The 18,615-nt window shown below is 39.8% G+C and overlaps 1 protein-coding gene across 3 annotated transcripts; it reads right to left on the bottom strand.

The window, feature by feature from the left end:
- Positions 1 to 1,275: 1,275 nt before the first annotated feature.
- LOC134155873 (lysosomal amino acid transporter 1 homolog) lies at positions 1,276 to 18,219 on the bottom strand. 3 transcript variants are annotated; one of them, XM_062603503.1, is made up of 9 exons: positions 18,089 to 18,219; positions 16,639 to 16,722; positions 16,377 to 16,512; positions 15,000 to 15,129; positions 13,827 to 13,917; positions 12,145 to 12,269; positions 11,160 to 11,255; positions 10,062 to 10,247; positions 1,276 to 1,558 (listed from the first exon to the last, which is right to left on the bottom strand). In XM_062603503.1, exons 2-9 carry the CDS (start codon positions 16,712 to 16,714, stop codon positions 1,457 to 1,459), a joined length of 942 nt encoding a protein of 313 aa, XP_062459487.1. In that variant the 5' UTR covers positions 16,715 to 16,722; positions 18,089 to 18,219; the 3' UTR covers positions 1,276 to 1,456. The 3 variants fall into 3 exon arrangements, with proteins under 3 accessions (XP_062459487.1, XP_062459488.1, XP_062459489.1); XM_062603504.1 differs by having other exon boundaries at positions 15,000 to 15,125; positions 16,377 to 16,722; XM_062603505.1 differs by lacking the exon at positions 18,089 to 18,219 and having other exon boundaries at positions 15,000 to 15,125; positions 16,639 to 16,724.
- Between the last annotated feature and the right edge of the window lie 396 nt (positions 18,220 to 18,615).

Raw genomic sequence — 18,615 nt, 5'->3', positions numbered from 1 at the left:
GCAGGACTGGAAGCCACTGGAATGGGTTTATCCTTCCATGGCATGTTGTGCCACTAACACCTAATCCACCATCTCAGTGTCTGCCATCACCTGACAGGACCCAATTAATTTCTAGCAAGAACACAGAATTCAGCTCCTCGTGTAACTTACTGCTGCAGCAGAAGCTGAAATTAAATTTCCATCTATGTCAACAGGGATGAGGCTGACCCCCCCCACTCCCAAACATCCCAGTCCTGTTCAATAGGGTTATATGAGTGTGCATGAAGTCCCATAAAAGGTCATAGAGTGCATGCTTTTGGCAGCAACTTAAGCACAATCGATTGCACTTATTTTCTTTCATTATTTAAAAATTAATTTATTATTCATTAGGTTTTATTACTTAAAAACAAAATTTAAATCGTGGCCCTTTACCAGTCACATGAAATCAAAAGGAAGGAGCTTCACAATAAACCCACAAATGTATAAAATGTTCATACTGGCCTTTTTAAAGAAAGACCCCTTTTGTTCACAAACATATCTATTGAAGAGTGAATCATTATACATATATTCAATAAAAAATTAACAAGTTTATTCTTTGAGATTATTTTATTAAAGCTTTCTTCAAACACAACACAGTATTGCAAAAAAAAAAAAAAAAGTGATTGCAAGCTACAGTCTCCTTAGCTTCTAGGTGTTTTTTTTTGTTTGTTTTTTTCCCTCCATGGTACTTACCTAAGCCAGAAGAAAATTCATGGTGTTCAAAACCATTATATGGGGTATATGATGACATACAGTAATTATAATCCTTGACAGGTAAAATGCTTTAACTCTTTAAAATAAAACGCACAATGATGCTCTGCAATGAGCTGTACCTGAGACTCCCAGCAACGTACACCAGGATTCCGTTTTTGCATCATTAGCAGATCCTCTGCACTAAAGTCACTTAATGTTTTTTTTATTCGGATGCATACAAAATTGAGTATGAATTAAAAAAAGGCCAAATCTTATCATATCACACAACTGGACTGAGCAGCCTATAACTCCAGGCTGGGTTCAAGGCATGGGATAATCTCATTCATTGGCTTTAAACCAGCCACATGACTGCTAACCTTGGCGTACACCTTCATCTAAGAACGAAGTCATCCCACAATACACACCGTATCATGATGTCAAATAAATATTTCTACAGCATTACTGCTGTCTCAAACTCTGTAGCAATTAGGGAGAAACAGCTAAACTCAGGGAAAAAAAAAATAATTCAGGAAAAAAAAAAGCATCTAGCCTAAAACAAGACAGTAAATATTAAATATTTTATTATTGGCATATAATTTGCAAATAAGTAATGAGAAATTAATGACAAAATAAATAATAATTAGGAATAAATTGGGTCCCTTAGCAACTGCACTCTTAACTGTTTGCCAAAATAATCCAAGAGCAAAATCCAATGAAAAACCCAGGAGCAGAACACAGCCCAACACTAGGCCGTCTCCTCATTCACCAGCAATGGTTCCACTTCCAGTGTTACTAAACCAGATTGCCTTTCCTTCTGCTGACGATACAGGATGAATTGCAGAGTCACCTGTTATTTGGGGGTAAGGAAGTAATTAACTAGGATACAGAGGTAGCATTTGCAGTACTTGCTTTCAATTAAAACCAAAATAAGCCGTACAGAATAAAAGCAGCCATCCATTTAGTTCTGGCACATACTCCAAATACCACAGTCCACAGAGGAAAGCTGCATCTAATTCATATACTTTAGTGTCAGTATTACTGTTTATTTAATCCCAACTGTAGAATGTTTGACATTCACATATAACCTTTTCCAAACCCTACTTAATGCCCATTTTCCTACTTCTTTAGGGCGAAAGGTTTAATCAAATTTTACTCCAACACTAGAAGAGGGAACAGAAAAATTCTAACTCAAAACTTCAGCTGCTCCTGGTTATATGGCTTGAATACACATGGTAACATTCTTCACTACCTCATCCTCATGATGCAAGGATCCTGAGAGTGAAATTCATTAGCAGAATAGAAGCAAGGCTTGCCTCGGAATAATGTGGAATCAAACATATTGCTCCGTACTACTCTAGCCTCAGTGGTCTGGGCTAAGCGTGGGCACTGGTAAAGGGAGAAGTTATTAAGAAAATTTTCTTAGCAACAGATGAGCAGTGCCTATTCAGAAAACAAAACTTTCACTTCCTGAAAAATTCTAGGCAGTTTGATATTTACAGGCACTGACATGCATACACCACCAGTCAGTATTTAATGCTGTTTGCAATACAGATTTGTTTGCAATTAGACATAATTATTTATTTCTACTGTAACACAGACCATTGGAAACACTGCTAATCTAAAATGCATTAACAAGTATGTACTTGTCCTGTTTTCTTGATGGCTCCAGCTCTCAAATGAAATTATTGACTTTGAGCAATGGACAGGAGAGATTTCTTACTCTGCAGAATTTTTGTTAGATAGTTGAGGATTGTTATACTTGAGGCACTGAACCACTTTGTTTTCAGATAGAGATACCATTTTGAGATACAAGGATATGGTACAATTCTATCCAGCTATGCCCTTAAGTATTCTGTTTCTATTTTATTGTATGAAATACGCATAGTATTTTACAGAATAAAGGAATAAATTGATATGGAAGTGACATGAAATGCAAAGCAGCAAGCAGTCACAAGGGCAAACCAATGCTAGCCAGCAAAGCAGCCACTCTCTGCAGGGAAGGTTTATGGCTCCTACCTTTTTTACTCATTATGGGTAATTTTTTCTAAAAGACAGAGTGATTTCAGCAGTATTCTAATCCTAGCATTATTCGCTATCCAATTTTCTTCATTAAAGTTTTAAAAAAGATATTAGCTGAGTAGAAGCAGGTATAGTAGATGAGGTCAAGTACGGAGCCTCCAACATCAGGATCTGCATGAAAGCAGGTTTAAAGGTATGGAGCGGAGACAAAAGCGGCCATCTGTATGCCCAGGCACCTTGCACCAAGTCCAATGTATAAGTTCAGGTTTCACAGAGCCTGGATCACCACTACTGCTGTGATTTTAAAATCCCATTTTAAAAATGAATTAGTTTCTCTGGGAGGAATCTGACATATAGAATTCTGCCAGAAACATTTTAGATCAGCTAAAATAACTTGGCTGGTAGACAATAGTTGTGAGAAGTCTGAGGCTAATGTATGTAATTATCTATAAAAATAAGGAGAGGGGGGGAGGAAAAAAAAAAAAGCTTTCTGGGAGGCCTGGGTGAGTGGAGAGGAAACTCTCTACATCCTAGGCAGAGCCCCAGGAATTATCCCACCTTTTCAAAGCTTTCCAGTGACCCACCTCTGAGGCTCCCCAGCTAAAGACTAGACAGGATTTCCTTCAGAGACAGAGAGACAGCAGCTCTGCATGCCTTTTTTAGTACTTCTATAGTAATATGTGGGGAACGCTTTCTCCTTACAGCTTCGCAAATTACTTTTATAGTATATATAGCTACCACTCAAATTTCCTGCTTTTTTCTTATTTTCTCCTAGGCCTTACTGTACTTGCAGCTGAGCACCTCCTCAAGCCTTAACAGTTGCACCGGTGGAAAAACAACCTGTGAACGGTGAATCAAACTTGCTGAAAACGGGGGGGGGGGGGGCTCAGGTGCAAGCCTGCTCTTAAGCACTGCATTATCACTCTTCGCCACCAAGTTGGCAACAGCAACAGAACATTTAAGGTAGAATAAATTATAAACACAAGTTATGTGGAGCTTATCAAATTGTATTTCTAGAATATGTTTTTGTAGCAGATGTACTCAGCTGCTCATATTTTTTTAAACAAACGCTAAACTGCCAAGACCACTAAATACAGAAACTAACTTGCTGCTCAAGTCTGCCTTTTTAGGGGAAACGTTAAGACCTAAGCATGCAAACAGCCCAAAGCAGAGGAGACAACCAAACTGACTTCTCAGAGTAAAGTTTATGACAGCCACTAAGCTAGTACATCAGATTTTTAAACAATTTAATGACAATTAAAAATCCGGAACAGTTTTGAGACAAAAGCAGGCATTTATAAGAATGAAGTTGTTTGTTTGGCTGGGAAACTCCTGGCTGCATTGTCAGGTCAGACTTATGTTCTTTGCACAGTGTAATTAAATTACAAAGCATGATGTTTTGTAGAAGTATATAACAGATTCCAAGTGGTTGCTCTGCAAATCACGAAAGGTGCAAGAGAAGAGTCTGTGTACAACAGCTTGGCTCTTGCTGAGTATACTTTGGCTATCTAGTAACAACCTGGCCACACTGAATGAAAAGAAGCACATGTGGAGGATTTGAACACAGTTCTGTGACAATAGGGTGATGTCAATTAAAAATAAATAAATAAATGTAAAGGGAAAAAAAAAAAAAAAGCAAGCAAAAATCTTGGTAAAGGGCTTTGTCTGAACTAAGCACAAAGCAGAGCTGTTTGGTTTTGGTAAGAGCAGGGGAGGAAGTAAGCAGGGTGAAAGAGGGTAACAGACCTACAGAAAAGGATTAAGTTTGCTAAAAAAACCTGCACTAGATTCAGTCTCTTAAAAGCTTAGTGATGACTACTGCTACAGGTCTAAGGGCAGAACTGCTCATCAACTGATTTAGTATTTCAAAATACGTAGTATTGCATCCTTGTGTACAAGTGAAATATTAATCACAAAAGAAAGCTCTAATAAAGCCCACAGTCGGCAATCCTGGACCAATTGTCTCTTAGGTTCATTTAAACCCCGAGCATTGTGGTTTCTTGAGAGGCTCCAAACACCTTCAGCTGCAAAGCGGCAGTTGGAAGGACACATTTAGTGGAAAAGAAGAACGTGTCCCAGCTATAATTCAAATGTGGGATGCTACAAAATGCCTCTTAAAATAAAAGCGACGACAATTCATACTTTACAAACAACTGGATACTTCCATTATTTATCAAAAATAACTTGTCCTGGGTTCAGCAGTAGCACTCATTTTTCCCCTTCTTGGTAGCTGGTGCAGTGCAGTGTTTTGACTTTCAGCTTGGGAACAGAGCTGATAGTGATGTTTAGGTTTGGCCAAGGACTTTGTGAGCCTCATGCTCTGCCAGGGAGGAGGGGAGGCCAGGAGGAAGCAGAGACAGGACACCTGACCCAAACTGACCAAAGAAGTATTCCATACCACAGCACGTCATGCCCAGGATGCAACTGGGAGTTAGCCGGAAGGGCTGGGAGACTGCAGGGTTGGAGGAGGTATCGGTCAGAGCTTGGTCGGGCTGGGGGGGCGAGTTATCGGTCGGCTGGTGGTGAGATGATGTATTCTCTTCCCTTGTTATTTCCTTTATCATTATTATCATTGGTGGTAGCAGTAGTGATTTGTGTTATACCTTAGTTACTAAACTGTTCTTATCTCAACCCGTGGGAGTTGCATTCTTTTCGATTCTCCTCTCCGTCCCTCCGAGAGCAGGGGGAGGGCAAGAAAAGGGGGGGAAGTGAGCGAACGAATTACCTGACTGGGTTTAAACCACGACAGTTCTTTTTGGCGCCCAACGTGGGGCACGAAGGGTTGAGATAACGACAGATCTGACCAGATTAATAGTCACTCGTCACAATGCTGATTTATTGGCTCTCAGAGTTGTTCTTGTTGATCTCACAGCTTCAGAATGTTGTAACTTACTTAGAGCCGGTATTCGCTGTATTAGTGTTTATCAAGTGTGGGGCTTGGGCTAAGGTTCTTGTCTCACTGTGCTTTATGGCAATGGCTTGTAATACGGGCGGGCTCCAGCAGCAGGGCGGGACGGACGTGGCCGTGGACTTGTACCTGGCCGTCCGGCTGCTCTTCACCGTCCTGGCCCTCACCCTACTCTCCATCTTCGTGAGGCTGCGGGGAGCTGAGGGGGAGCGGCCCCGGGAGCCGGCGGCAGCCGAAGCGGCTCAGGAGAGCGGCCCCGGGGACCAAGCGGCGGCGGGAGCGGGGCCGGAGGCCGCGAGGGGACGGCTGCCGGTGGAGGAGGTCGGGGCGGTCGAGGAGAGGAAGGAGGCGGCTGCCGAGCAGCGGGAAAAGGCGGCGGAGGAGCCGAGCCCCGCGGAAGAGCCGAGCCCCGCGGCGGAGCCGAGCCCCGCGGCGGAGCCGAGCCCCGCGGAAGAGCCCAGCCCCGCGACGGCCGATGGCATTTCCCGGAAGCCGCCCGCCGAGCCCCAGGAGCATGCAGGAGACCACGCAGCATTTCCCAGCAAGGCAGAGGAGGAAGATCTGGACTCAGGAAAAGAGAAGCTGGCGGTGGGAGAGCCGGCAAGCACAGCAGCTACACCAGCCCCAGTGACAAGTACAGCAGCATCAACTGAGAGTTCTGAAGGTTTTGAATGGCCTTTGGGTATCCTTGGGACCTGCCTGCTGATTGTGATGGGGATCGGCGTGTTGGCACGCACACAGACTGTGTTCTACCCACGACCATTTTGTCTGGTCTCGGGAGTTGAGCGGAGTCAGGTTTGGGTCTTGTCTGGGGTTAGACGACGATATGGGGGGACCAAGAGATTTTCCCCAAGGCTGGACAGTCATGAGTGGCAGGGGGTGTGGGACAGTGTGGGCAAGTATCTAGTCCACTGGGCCCCTCCAGTGCTTTGGAAGCGTCGGAGATGGAAGGCAGCTGTATGGAGTCCCCAGCAACAAGCTGCAGAAACTGCTTAAGGGGACACTGAATTATTTTAAGCCTGGTGGGCCCATGGCACTTCAGGCCATCAGAGCAGAGATGCAACACAGAGATGGACTCATGATCGAGGGGTGGACTTAGCAATGGACACTATTGCCCAGGTTATTCACTGCACACAGTCTCTCCTGCTCTGGAAGACTGTTACAAGAGATGGAGCCTGACATCATGGACCAGATGGACTCAGCAGCTTTATAGGGACTGGTCCATGCACTAAGATAAGAGTGCACCGAGATAAGAGTGATGGTATATTGAAAATGTGGGATCTGAGCATGACGTGAATGGTATGGAATAAGGGGTGGATAATGTCCTGGGTTCAGCAGTAGCACTCATTTTTCCCCTTCTTGGTAGCTGGTGCAGTGCAGTGTTTTGACTTTCAGCTTGGGAACAGAGCTGATAGTGATGTTTAGGTTTGGCCAAGGACTTTGTGAGCCTCATGCTCTGCCAGGGAGGAGGGGAGGCCAGGAGGAAGCAGAGACAGGACACCTGACCCAAACTGACCAAAGAAGTATTCCATACCACAGCACGTCATGCCCAGGATGCAACTGGGAGTTAGCCGGAAGGGCTGGGAGACTGCAGGGTTGGAGGAGGTATCGGTCAGAGCTTGGTCGGGCTGGGGGGGCGAGTTATCGGTCGGCTGGTGGTGAGATGATGTATTCTCTTCCCTTGTTATTTCCTTTATCATTATTATCATTGGTGGTAGCAGTAGTGATTTGTGTTATACCTTAGTTACTAAACTGTTCTTATCTCAACCCGTGGGAGTTGCATTCTTTTCGATTCTCCTCTCCGTCCCTCCGAGAGCAGGGGGAGGGCAAGAAAAGGGGGGGAAGTGAGCGAACGAATTACCTGACTGGGTTTAAACCACGACATTGTGCAACCAAATAACTTTACTGTAGACACCAAAGAAACAGGATGACTGTGTTATCCTGTTAAACCAAGGCGAAACAACTCCAGTGTAATCCTGCACTAAATAATGCTGGAGCTGCTGTTGAAGCTATGATCAGGAGTCCATTTGTTTCTAAAAATAGTCCACACCAGCAGTGTCAGATGGAAGCAAAAGAATACTGCAGCAGACACAGAGTAAGTGAACTCTTAATCCTGGCTTGGACCTTGAGAAATGAGAGTTTATTTTCCATGTAATGAAACTCTGGATACTATCAGGAGTAAAGTCTACTAAAATTAGTCAATTTCTGCAAGTACCCCTCAAAACAGAGACTGTGTTACACAAATCATCAATTATGAAACACTTTCATCCTAGAAATCATTACTTTTGATTTAATTCCTCAATTTTTCAAAACCCAGGTGATGCCGTTCTTTGTTTTCTGGTCTAACAGGACGTATCAGTTTGTTAGGTTTTTTTATTTTCTTGCTTGGCAAGAGACAGTAATGAAGCTCTCTCTTAAAAAGCATTGACTTCCTTACCTTCAGGGCTTCTCAAAGCAGGAGGTCTGCTTTTGTTTTCTCTTGATTACAAATACTTTATACATTTTCAACTAACACTATATACTTGACTAGATTCCTATAAGCTCCTCAACCTGATTTGAAAGCATCTGTTTTCAATATAACTTAAACTGGAGGACTATTAGCAAGATTGGATTCAGACTCCAATCAAGACAGAACCCAGAAATGAATGTCATGTGCATACCGCCACTGCAATCCTAGGGCAGGGCTCAGACAGGGGGGAGGTTTGTGGCAAATATAAAAGTTCCTTTGCAGAGTACATCATTGAAAGGCATCTGCAAATATGCACATAATGCTCTGTAAGGGTCATCAAGATCAAGTTCTAGTGGTTTTTTGGTAAATAAATACTGGCTGGTTTATGTTTCCAGCTGGGGGAAGAAGAAAGAGTTACTACTTTGCTCGTGGAACAAAAGGCCTGAACACTCAAACCAGCCACATAGGCCAGCAACCCTGAATCTCTACAGTCTGCTCATGTAGAAGAATCTGCACTAGTTCCTAAAAGATAAAACTACAATTTATTTCAGAACAGACCATTGGCCACAGTGTGTTCAGTGTTACCAGCGCAGCGTAATATTGTGTTCCCACAATGCAGAACATTTTACTAAAGTGCCCACTTAAATCGCCATGGCTGGAGATACAAAAAACACAGATGGCTATTCTGAATGACAGTGTGATTTAACAGTCTATCCAAACGCCAGGGTCGGCTGTTGCATCGCTAGTCTAATTGGAGTGGCTTATGAAATTAATCAGAAGGACAAAACTGATGCCTGGGAATCATAACTTCTGGAACTGTTCCAGGTAAATCTGGTAAAGAAACTCCTTTTAATATGGAACGTATTAAGATAACATGCTTCAGTATGGTCCTGAAACCACTCTTCATTTTACCCTGTTTTATAGTTTGAGTTCATGGACCTATCCTTTTAGATGGTTTCAGAAAACCAAGATGTTTTCAGACACAAACCTAAATCTCTTACTTTAGGAAAAATCAGAAAATCTCCTCTTTATCTCCTTTTAAAATAAATACAAGCTATAGTAACAAAACAGGTGACTCTAAACCTATAGCGAATAGTAAGACCAAGTACCACTACATTACTATTCACTAGGCTTTTAAAGCAAAAGTACACTAATTACTCTAAACATTTTGCTTTTAATTTCTTGATCACAAAATGTTAACACTTAATCTACAAAAAGCATGACTAACAACAACTAATATACTGTGGGCATCTCATGTATGTCTCCTGAAAAGAAGAATAAAAAATTGTAGTGTTTTAAGTTTGCTCAGGACTTTCAAAAAACTCGCATACTAGTCCAGATAATCAAGTAGTTGATTAGCCCTCAGCATGACTCCATGAGCATAGCTGCTGATTTTCAGAGGCACTCAGTGTTTCAACACATCTGATTTTGCCCCTAATCATGCAGTTAAGGGGTAGTTACAGCATTTCTCTGTTAAGTGCTATTTTCTGAAACTAAGCTTGCCAAAACCTCATTCTTTATCTCTGATGTTAATGCAATCTTGCAATAACACAATTTTAGCAAATTCCCAAAGCTCTAATTCTGCATTTGCATTTAACAAGAAGCAGGTTTGTTTTTGGTTTACTTTTTTGTCTGTTTTGTTGTTGTTGTTGTTGTTTTGTGTTTTGTTTGTTTGGAATTTTTTTAACAGAGAGCAAACCTAAGAAAAACAGTGGCACAGTGTGCAACCTCCCCCCACAACTTTTAGTACACTACACATTGGCTACAATATATAAATTAACCTGTGCAATGTACCCATAAAGGAGAAATATCATTATAAAAAGCATACAAATTCTTGTTTAGAAAGATGATTTTATGATCAGGTTAGAATTATAAAAAAAAGACTGATTTTGAAACAAAACCCCACTTAAATTTCTGATCTACTTATTAACAAGCCTATATTGAGAAACTTTAGGTATAACACAAAAAGGATACAAAAATGTCTAGAAACAAAACTCCAAAGCTCCCAATAAGCCATGGAAGATGGTGTAAGAAGTAGAGGGCCTGGAAGGATTTGGTAGCTGGCATCCTTAAAACAAGGCTCAGTCCGTACGTACAGTTTCCCATCATGGCTAACGCAAACAGCAGGTAAGAGCTGCCTTCTGTTGATTTTCTTCGGAACTAAATACAAGGAAGTTTTTACAAATACAAAAAAAAATTTAAAACCTGTATCACAGTAGCCAATTAGAGATAATTTGGCATTTTGTCCCCTAACACATCCAAAGACTTTCAGTCATTCTTGTCCATCTCTTCTGGGGCTCTGAATCATCCAAGCTTAGTAGTTTCAGCACATATCTCTGAAAACTGCAGTTGTTACAGTTCTTAGAAGCAGCTCTGACTAATGTGATTTTAATGTAAGTGTAAAGCAGCAAGGATAATGTGATTCCAAATTATATTTAGTTCTTAAAAACTCTGTTGGTCTATTCAGTCAGCTTAATAGACCATTTTGAAAATATTGTGGCATTCCAGCTGTGAAGGAAAAGGTAGAAGGGGAAGATGAATAGGTTAGGAAATGAACTAATCATTTCCATAACCAATTAAAATGCCTGCATAGAACTGACAGTGTAAAACCTTCTGGTCTTTTTTGTGTTTGTTTCTGGTTTTTAATATACTGATAATAAAGAGGTTGTGAAAAAAAAAAAGTCAGTAATGGTATCTTTGTGAAAAGGGGCTAAAATTCTAAACTAATTTTGTGCTAATTCTAACTTTTGATCCCACAGTTCATTACTTAAGGTAGACTAGTTTGAAGAAAGAAAAGGGGAAATACCACTTGCTCAGGACAACAATCACACACTATGTTTATGCTCATATCTGATAAACTTAGCTATAAATACTTCATTTCCTCTTCCATCAAAACCCAGTGTTTTCCTAAAATTCTCACTATCCTCTGAATGGGAGACCCCCCCCCCTTGTTTTTTTTTTTTAATCATTTTAGAGTTCAAGAGGGCTCACTGTTATAGAGAATCCAACACCTAAAGCAACAGAGAGTATCCTATAAAATATACAAGTATACTTAGCCAAAAACCTACTTACATTTTTATACAGCTGAGGAAATCTACTTCCCAAGTAAAACATGCAGGATATATAGCCACAAATGAAGCCTGACATTTCAATCATACCAAGAGAGTTCTGAAAAAGAAAGGTACATATATTTTGGCAAGAATGTTTTCAGGCATTTCAGAGGATTAAACTGAGAGTCCACTGGCTGATTTTCTGGATACAACTCCTTTCAAACCAGTTCAGTGCTGCTCTTCAAATGATCATAGAGGGCTAGAAAGGGTTATTCTTTATCTTGCAACAATGCAAACTGCTGTGTTGTAGCCATGACTGAGATCAAAACTAGTGCCAGGCTTTAGGATACGACACTAATATCAATCCTGCTAAAAAAGCTTGGGCACAATAATTCAAACCAAAACTAAGAACTGTAGCTAGGGCCACTAAAAAAAATGAATCATCCTGTCTGGAGAAAGCAGAATACTCATTTTCACAGTTTAACAGTTCTTAGTTTTCTCAGTCTAGCTGTGTTTTGAAAATAAACTGCTTCCCTGCTGGGCAATGTTGCTGGATTACAATTATTTTACTGGCATTAGTACAAAGGCCATCAAATTGCTACAATAGCCTGTGAACTTTCCTACTGAACTGACAGCAGCAGCAGGTACAATTTTAATTTTCCAATTCTATTGATTTCACTCGTGGCTGTGTAGTCTCTGCATGGATGTCTACAGTATTTAACACAAGCAGAAACACAACACATATACAAGTTATTTTGCAGAGTGGCACATCCTAATGACCCAAGGGACAGCATAAGTTTGAAACACAGTTTGAAAAAAGCAGTTTTATAACTTCTTTATTTTGGGATGCATGGTCCATAGTTAAAACATCCACATAATGCCACAGTTATGATTTCTGAAGCATTGTTAAAAATGTCATCCAGATTTCTTTAAAGCCTACAGTACACAATCTTTTCAAGACACTTGGGTGGGAAATTTTTTTGGAATGGAAGCAGGTAAGAACTTACATTACTTCTTTCGATTACTCCACTCTGGTCTTGGTTTCTTAGTAATAGCTGACAGAGTAAAATAACACACAGTGCTATGCACACCATGATCCAGGTTATACAGAAATTCTTCAGGCTTTTGCTGCCTAGAATGACATACAAACAAATTAGCTGAAAAATAACATCTGCTGTTAATTTGAGGTTACTTTTTGTTTGCAATAAATATGTAAATGTAAAGTACATACAGTACAGTTTCATGTATCTTTTTCTTGGCAGCAACTAAGTTCACCTCTTCTGGGCTCTGTGCCCACTCCTGCTCACTATCATAGTTGTGCTGTGCCTTTGTGCAACAACTGAGGGTAGAAGTGCAGGAACAGGAGGGGGGCTCCTTCAGTGTGCATTGCTACTGAGAGAAAATTTTCATACAGTGCTGTGGTGGACCAGTCTCAATGTCTATAGTTTGCTAGATAACAAGCCTTACTGAGACCCACATATTCAAATACAGACTTCATTCAGCAAGTCTCCATAGACAAGATAGCCTGAAACTGGCAGACAACCATACAGAACTCTGGAGCTACAGTACCTTCCATATCTGTAAGATGCTAGTAAACTCCTGCAATCACTGTTACCAGTGGAACAAACTGCTTATGTCATTAGTAAGCCTGCCCTAAAGACCTGTAGCCTAAATAGGATTTTGTAAAGTAACACAGACTTAGTCCTGCTGTTCCACAGGATGCACTTTGAGATGCAAAACTGACCAAATTGCTAGGGTAGGCACTCCAGAACTGGGTACTGAAAAGTTATTTTTCAGCTTTAAGCAAAACCTCTACAGCTATGCAAACCATTGAACTGAAACAGGCGCTGGCAGTTAAAATGTACAAAACCTTGTGTTTGTTTTCAACAGTAGGCAGCAGGAAGGAAGGATCTTCCACACTGACCTATATCCAGGTTTATTATCAGTTCCACATTGAATGAATCTGCTTTATCCCTATTCAGTCTGCTAGGCAGGCATCTGTTTTACTTCAGCTTTTTGTTACCTCTGATGCACCATGGATTTTCTTCGATACTTTTTTTAGATTGATGAATTAATGTTTTTGATTTGATACAATGTGAATAGAGCTTTCTGTCTTCCATTTCAGTTAAAACAGTAGTCTATTGGTAGGCTGAATGCTACAACTATTACCAGGATTTTAGGAAGCACAACTCAAGTAATTTCATTCCCCTTGAATATTTTTTAACCGTATGTATGGAAACAGAACACATGAAGATGTCAATATATTTTATGCTATAAGCAAATAAAGTCCAGTTTCAATCAACACGGAGGGAACTAACTGAACCATGCAAAAAAATAACGCTTGCTTTCAACTTACACATACATTTAAATAGCTGTAACCATGGAGTAAGTTAAAACATGGGGCCAGGTTCCCCAAAACTATTGTATTTTTTTATGTCTATGTAAACTGAAAGTACTACATTAAAAATATTTACAGATACTAAGTGGTAAGAAAAGAGAAAATCAGAAAGGGCAGGATTTTCAAAAAGACCTGAGAAAACTGGAAGCAATGGGCCTAACAACTTCAACCAGAATTTGTGCACTCTATTTTTTGATCCCTCTGAAAAAAATATTAAAACACTGTAGAAAATATCCAAGGGAAGAGTGTGCTACGTTATGGAAAACATTTTAATTGTTGAAAAAAACTTACATTTTTTCATTTCCTGATTCTTGAGCTTATAGTAGACAAATTGTGAGATCATGATTATATCCATGTTAACATAAAAAACGGCAGTGACAATCTGAAAGAGAAGATCCATTTGCTCGTTCAGTATACAAATAGTAGTTCAAAACACATTAATGTAATGTATGGAAATTTTTGCTTCATAATCATAATGTGAGTGACAAATAACAAAGTACTGCCAAAAAAGAAAGTAAGTTTCCTGTACAAAACAAGTTGGAGCACTGCAGATGAATGCAGTGTAAACCTTATGCAACACAGTTGCAAAAGTTGGTAATTTTCCAGGATGCACAGCACAAATTCCTACCTGGGCAGACTTATAAATCCTTCCTCTCCAGAAGTTTAAGTCTGCTCCACCTAGTTTCCCCAGCACTTCGGAAGCTACTAATTCTACTCAATGCCTCTACTGCAATAAGACAAAATCACACTTTCTCTTCACCTTTTCATAATGGGGAGATTGAACGCTTACTATCACGCATTAGCTTGTAAAAAGGAAAACAACTCTATCCATGCTTGGGGTCCATTTCCAGCTTGCGAAAACTTCTGCAGGTGGCTGACACAAAGCCCTTTCTCTTTTAATTAACAGTCAAAAATAAGAACTGCAGATACAGTCTCAGGCACAATGTACTGCTGAAAATGACTGTTTCTTTTGGAGAAACCCTCCTCTTAGTGAAGAAAATGTATTTTCAGAATAGTCAGATATTAACAGCTTTGAACTAGTATTTCCCTGTTAATAAACAGCTTTCTTAAAATAAATAAAAATACAAGAGGAAGTGTAAAGAGTAGCTGCCCCAAACCAGTTGAACAGCACAACAGCCTTCCAGGCCCTTCCAGCCCTAGGTACTTTACAGTCTTATTTTGACACTGAGGCTCAAACAAAAATTCCCCACTTCATTCAGCACTGAGTAACTCCCAGGAAGTCTCTCTGAACGTTAATTACATGTGAAATGATTCCTATAAAACATAACAGTTTCAATGTAAATATTTAGAAAATTATGACCTATTTTGCAAATCACAGTGAACAGAATACAGAACTGTTTTCTTTCCCAGTATCTACTTCACTGTGCAAGATTAAGTTGTCTCAGAGTTTAAGGAGACGGTTTGAAAAGGATAAGTCAAAAAGTACGAATACTGACAGATTACCTGAATTGGCAGTTGATTTGTTAAGTAGCAGCCTATGAAATTCGTAAGATCTCCAGCTATCCAACCCAGCAGAAAGCCCAAAGACAGTGCTTGATCCACTCTTCCATTCTGATAGGCAATGTAAATCTGACTGGCACAAATTCCAGAAGTAATTGCAATAACCAAAAATGTTTAATAAGTTCAGAAGTATATTTTTCAAAATCTGAATAAAGAAAAATTAAAACTCTAGCCACAAGAGACCTATCACGGCAATACTCCACTTACCTTTTGAAGAACTCAGTATCACTATAGTTCGCCATCTCTAACATAACAAAAGACTCAAATCACAACCTCATTACTGCTTGCATGAGCTCAGTTTTTGTGGCTTGTATTAAAATACCATTTTCTGGTCCCCAGAACCATCCTCCAGAATGCCCCAGAACCATTTTATATTTGCCTGCTGTAGACACCAGCCTTTAAGATACTGAAATAAGAAAATCCACTGCTATTTAACAGAGAAGGGCTAAGAATGAACAAAGCTGCTAAAAGAGCAGCTAAATAAGCTATATTTAGCTTGTATCTCTAAATTGGAAAATTGTTATTCAGAATCACAATGGGGACTATGAAGCAATCCCAAACATGAGTCCATTAGACATACTTTGATGAATTTCATGCTGACTAATATGACAGTTTTAATGTAAAGTTGCTTTTCACCTCGTATTTCAACTAGTATTTCTGAAGCTGAACAGCTTACTAAGACTGGTTTTATTTTGCTTCATTTCCATAGCCTTTTTACTAGTTCAGTAAATTATATCCCCCTTATGGGGACAGACTTTGGAGTCAATCCCATTTTGTTTCAGGCATTTTCACCTGCTGGGAACATTTCTACTTTTCCTTTGTCATCTCCCCCCTACATGTTTGAAACCAGTGCCAGCAACCAAACAGCAGCTGATTTAGCACTACCGAAGTGTTAACCCATGTATCACTTCTGTATCACCTTTTCCCAGGCCAAATTTACTGGCAGGAGCCAGCACAATAGTTTTGGTGACATAGTACGTGGTCTGAATGAACACTAAGCCAGCTCCCACTGCAAGTATGCCTGCACATGCACACATATCTCAGGATGGCAAAGATAAGAGAGGTGATTTATTCTCATTTGCTCTAAGTGGCAGAGATTAGTGTCAAGTCAGTACACCAGAACAGCACATCAAGCTCGTTTGTCAGCCACCAAATATTTTTGCAAACATGAACAACATGCTTCTCTGGCATATTATATCTGTATTATGCAGATAGAGAAACATATCCAAGATAAAATGAAAAAAATGCAGCTTTTGAAAAAGGCTGCAGGCAAGATTACTCATGTTTGAATCTGAAGACTGCTTAAGACTTTAAACTTACGGTAGTGCAGCAAACAGAAAACAGACAATGGAAATCAGCCCTATGACAACGCTCCAATACTCCCACGCATTCTCGACACATTCTTCCAGGAGATGCCAAATCCATGGTGTTCCATTTGTGCACAATCTCCTATCCTCTACTGGGGAGATATTGAAAGCGTGGGTATTCAGCTGAGAAGCCACCATTCCTGGACCACGATTTGATGTCACAAGTTTATTTCTGCCTCCTTTTCTACCCCATGCAAATCCTCAAATCTGTTTACCAATGCTGATTATCCTCTGTGAACAGACCTCTGCATCCAGACGGATGCTTGATATCGCAGTTATTTCCAATCTCATAAACGGACCTGCCAAATTCGAAGAAATAAACACAGCTAGTGTGAATAAGATATTAACTGTACAAAGCTTGCTTACATTTATTGCTTACAGAAGTTAGTCTTCCAAGAAAGAAAAATACTTCATAGCCCATAACACTCATTAGCTCTTGACAAATCTGCAACACTCCAGATTTATATCACTGTAGCATTTTAGTCTGAGGTTGTGTTAGACTGAGACTGTCAGTTACACCGAGATGCCAGCAATTTGCCCAAGTGTAAAGTAAACCAAGCAATTTATTTGCACTTATGACCAAAACTCTGATTTTCATGTCCAATGTAATGCCAGTAAGTTAACAGTACTTTCTTAAATGGTACTAGCCCAGATTCTGAATACTCCACTCATATGTAGGAAACATAAATAAAATGTTGTTTTCTATGCAATGAATTTCAGGATAATGTTACAAAAAAGAAATAATTTATGACTCAAGATTCCAGACTAGCATTAATGTCTGCTTGAATCTAACTGACCCATCAGACTAACAACTGATTCAACATAGTGTCAAGAAGTTTGCCTTACTTAACACTAATATGAAGAAAGACTGAAAGCATGAGAAACTTGCAGGAGGCAAATGGAGGGGAAACCTGCCCCCAGAATCCCCAGAATGAAACATAATAGTATAATATGGCTTAAATTTTGAAGCAACAGAGGGGTGAGTTTGACCTTCAAAAATATTTTCTTGTAACCAATTATATAATTCTGGATATTTTTTGTTCTGCTGAAATATCCATCCTATTTGAAATGTTAATGTTTATTTAGAAGGCTAACCACTACAAAATTGAAGAAAATCTTAACAAAAATGTGTAATTATCAACTACCATTCATTGAAACTGCCTGCTGACAAAAAATAGCTGGTATCCTACTCATTTGATGATAATTTAAGTCCTCTGAAGGTCAATAATTCCTTATATAGAGGAATCTAACAATACCCAACAAAATGACTACTACGCTAGTGGGTTCATCTGTTTAGTATTTAAAAGCAGATGTAGAACCAGTAACAAGAAAGAAAATAGCTAAGACCACCTGAAACACCTCAGATGTGGAGAAGTTGAAAACCAGGAAGAGATAATACTGAGGTATAAGAGTAACCCTCTATACCAGAATAAAGTTACTCAGTATCTCACAGACAGCAGTCCCTAAAGGCCTGATGTTTTTGGCTGGGATTTTTGATGTTCTTCACACACACAGGGACAGGTCTTGGAAGGGCTGACAATGTACCCTTTCACAATGCAACAGTCTGGAGCCACCCTCATTATGCATCACACTATATTAAATCCCAATAAAGTTTCACAAAGTTTATTTTCATAGAACATCATTCAGTGCAAAGTTAGGACTCACTTTTCTAGTCATTGAGAAACCTGCTTTTTCTTTTCATGAGACTTCAGGTATCTGCAGCGTTAACTGGAGCGAATTTTCTGCAGAAACTGGTCGCCTCTCAGGAGAGCTGTCATCATTGGATGATAAACCAGCTGAACAACAAAAAAAAACATGTATTCATACACTAAGAATTCACCTTAGCCTATTAGATATAGTCAGCTTAGACTTGTGAAGTTATGAGACTTTGTTGCCATCTTGGAAAATAACTGTTAAAGCTAAAAAAAAAAAGTTTTAAGCAATGTTTCAGTTAAACTTTCCCATTCTGGTACTCTGCAGCTGAGCAGGGGTTTACTACCTGCTAAACAGGGAGAAACACCAAAGCATACATACTACTTAGCAGGCAGGTTTTAGGCATGAATTTTCAACCATTCAGAAACATTGTAAAAAAAACCTTAGACATTTTATTAAGCTTCATCCCAAAATGCACATTTCAAGGTAAGCAAAACATGTCAGATGAAAAAAAAAAAAAAAAAGACTGAACATAGGTA

Source organism: Pezoporus occidentalis, unplaced genomic scaffold (assembly GCF_034315485.1).
Source record: "Pezoporus occidentalis ecotype Australia unplaced genomic scaffold, CSIRO_AGI_Poc_V1 ctg8, whole genome shotgun sequence".
Lineage (NCBI taxonomy): Eukaryota > Metazoa > Chordata > Aves > Psittaciformes > Psittacidae > Pezoporus > Pezoporus occidentalis.
This window is presented reverse-complemented; position numbering and strand designations above follow the sequence as displayed.

Bases quoted from the DNA above. Each gene is read 5' to 3' on its own strand.
- LOC134155873 (XM_062603503.1), bottom strand. From the start codon at position 16,714: ATGAGATTGGAAATAACTGCGATATCAAGCATCCGTCTGGATGCAGAG. The intron at 15,130-16,376 runs GTAAGTTTAAAG...AATTTGTGCCAG, and splicing joins TTTCTGTTTGCTGCACTACC to TCAGATTTACATTGCCTATC. The intron at 11,256-12,144 runs GTAAGTTCTTAC...TTTCTTTTTCAG, and splicing joins GAGTAATCGAAAGAAGTAAT to AACTCTCTTGGTATGATTGA.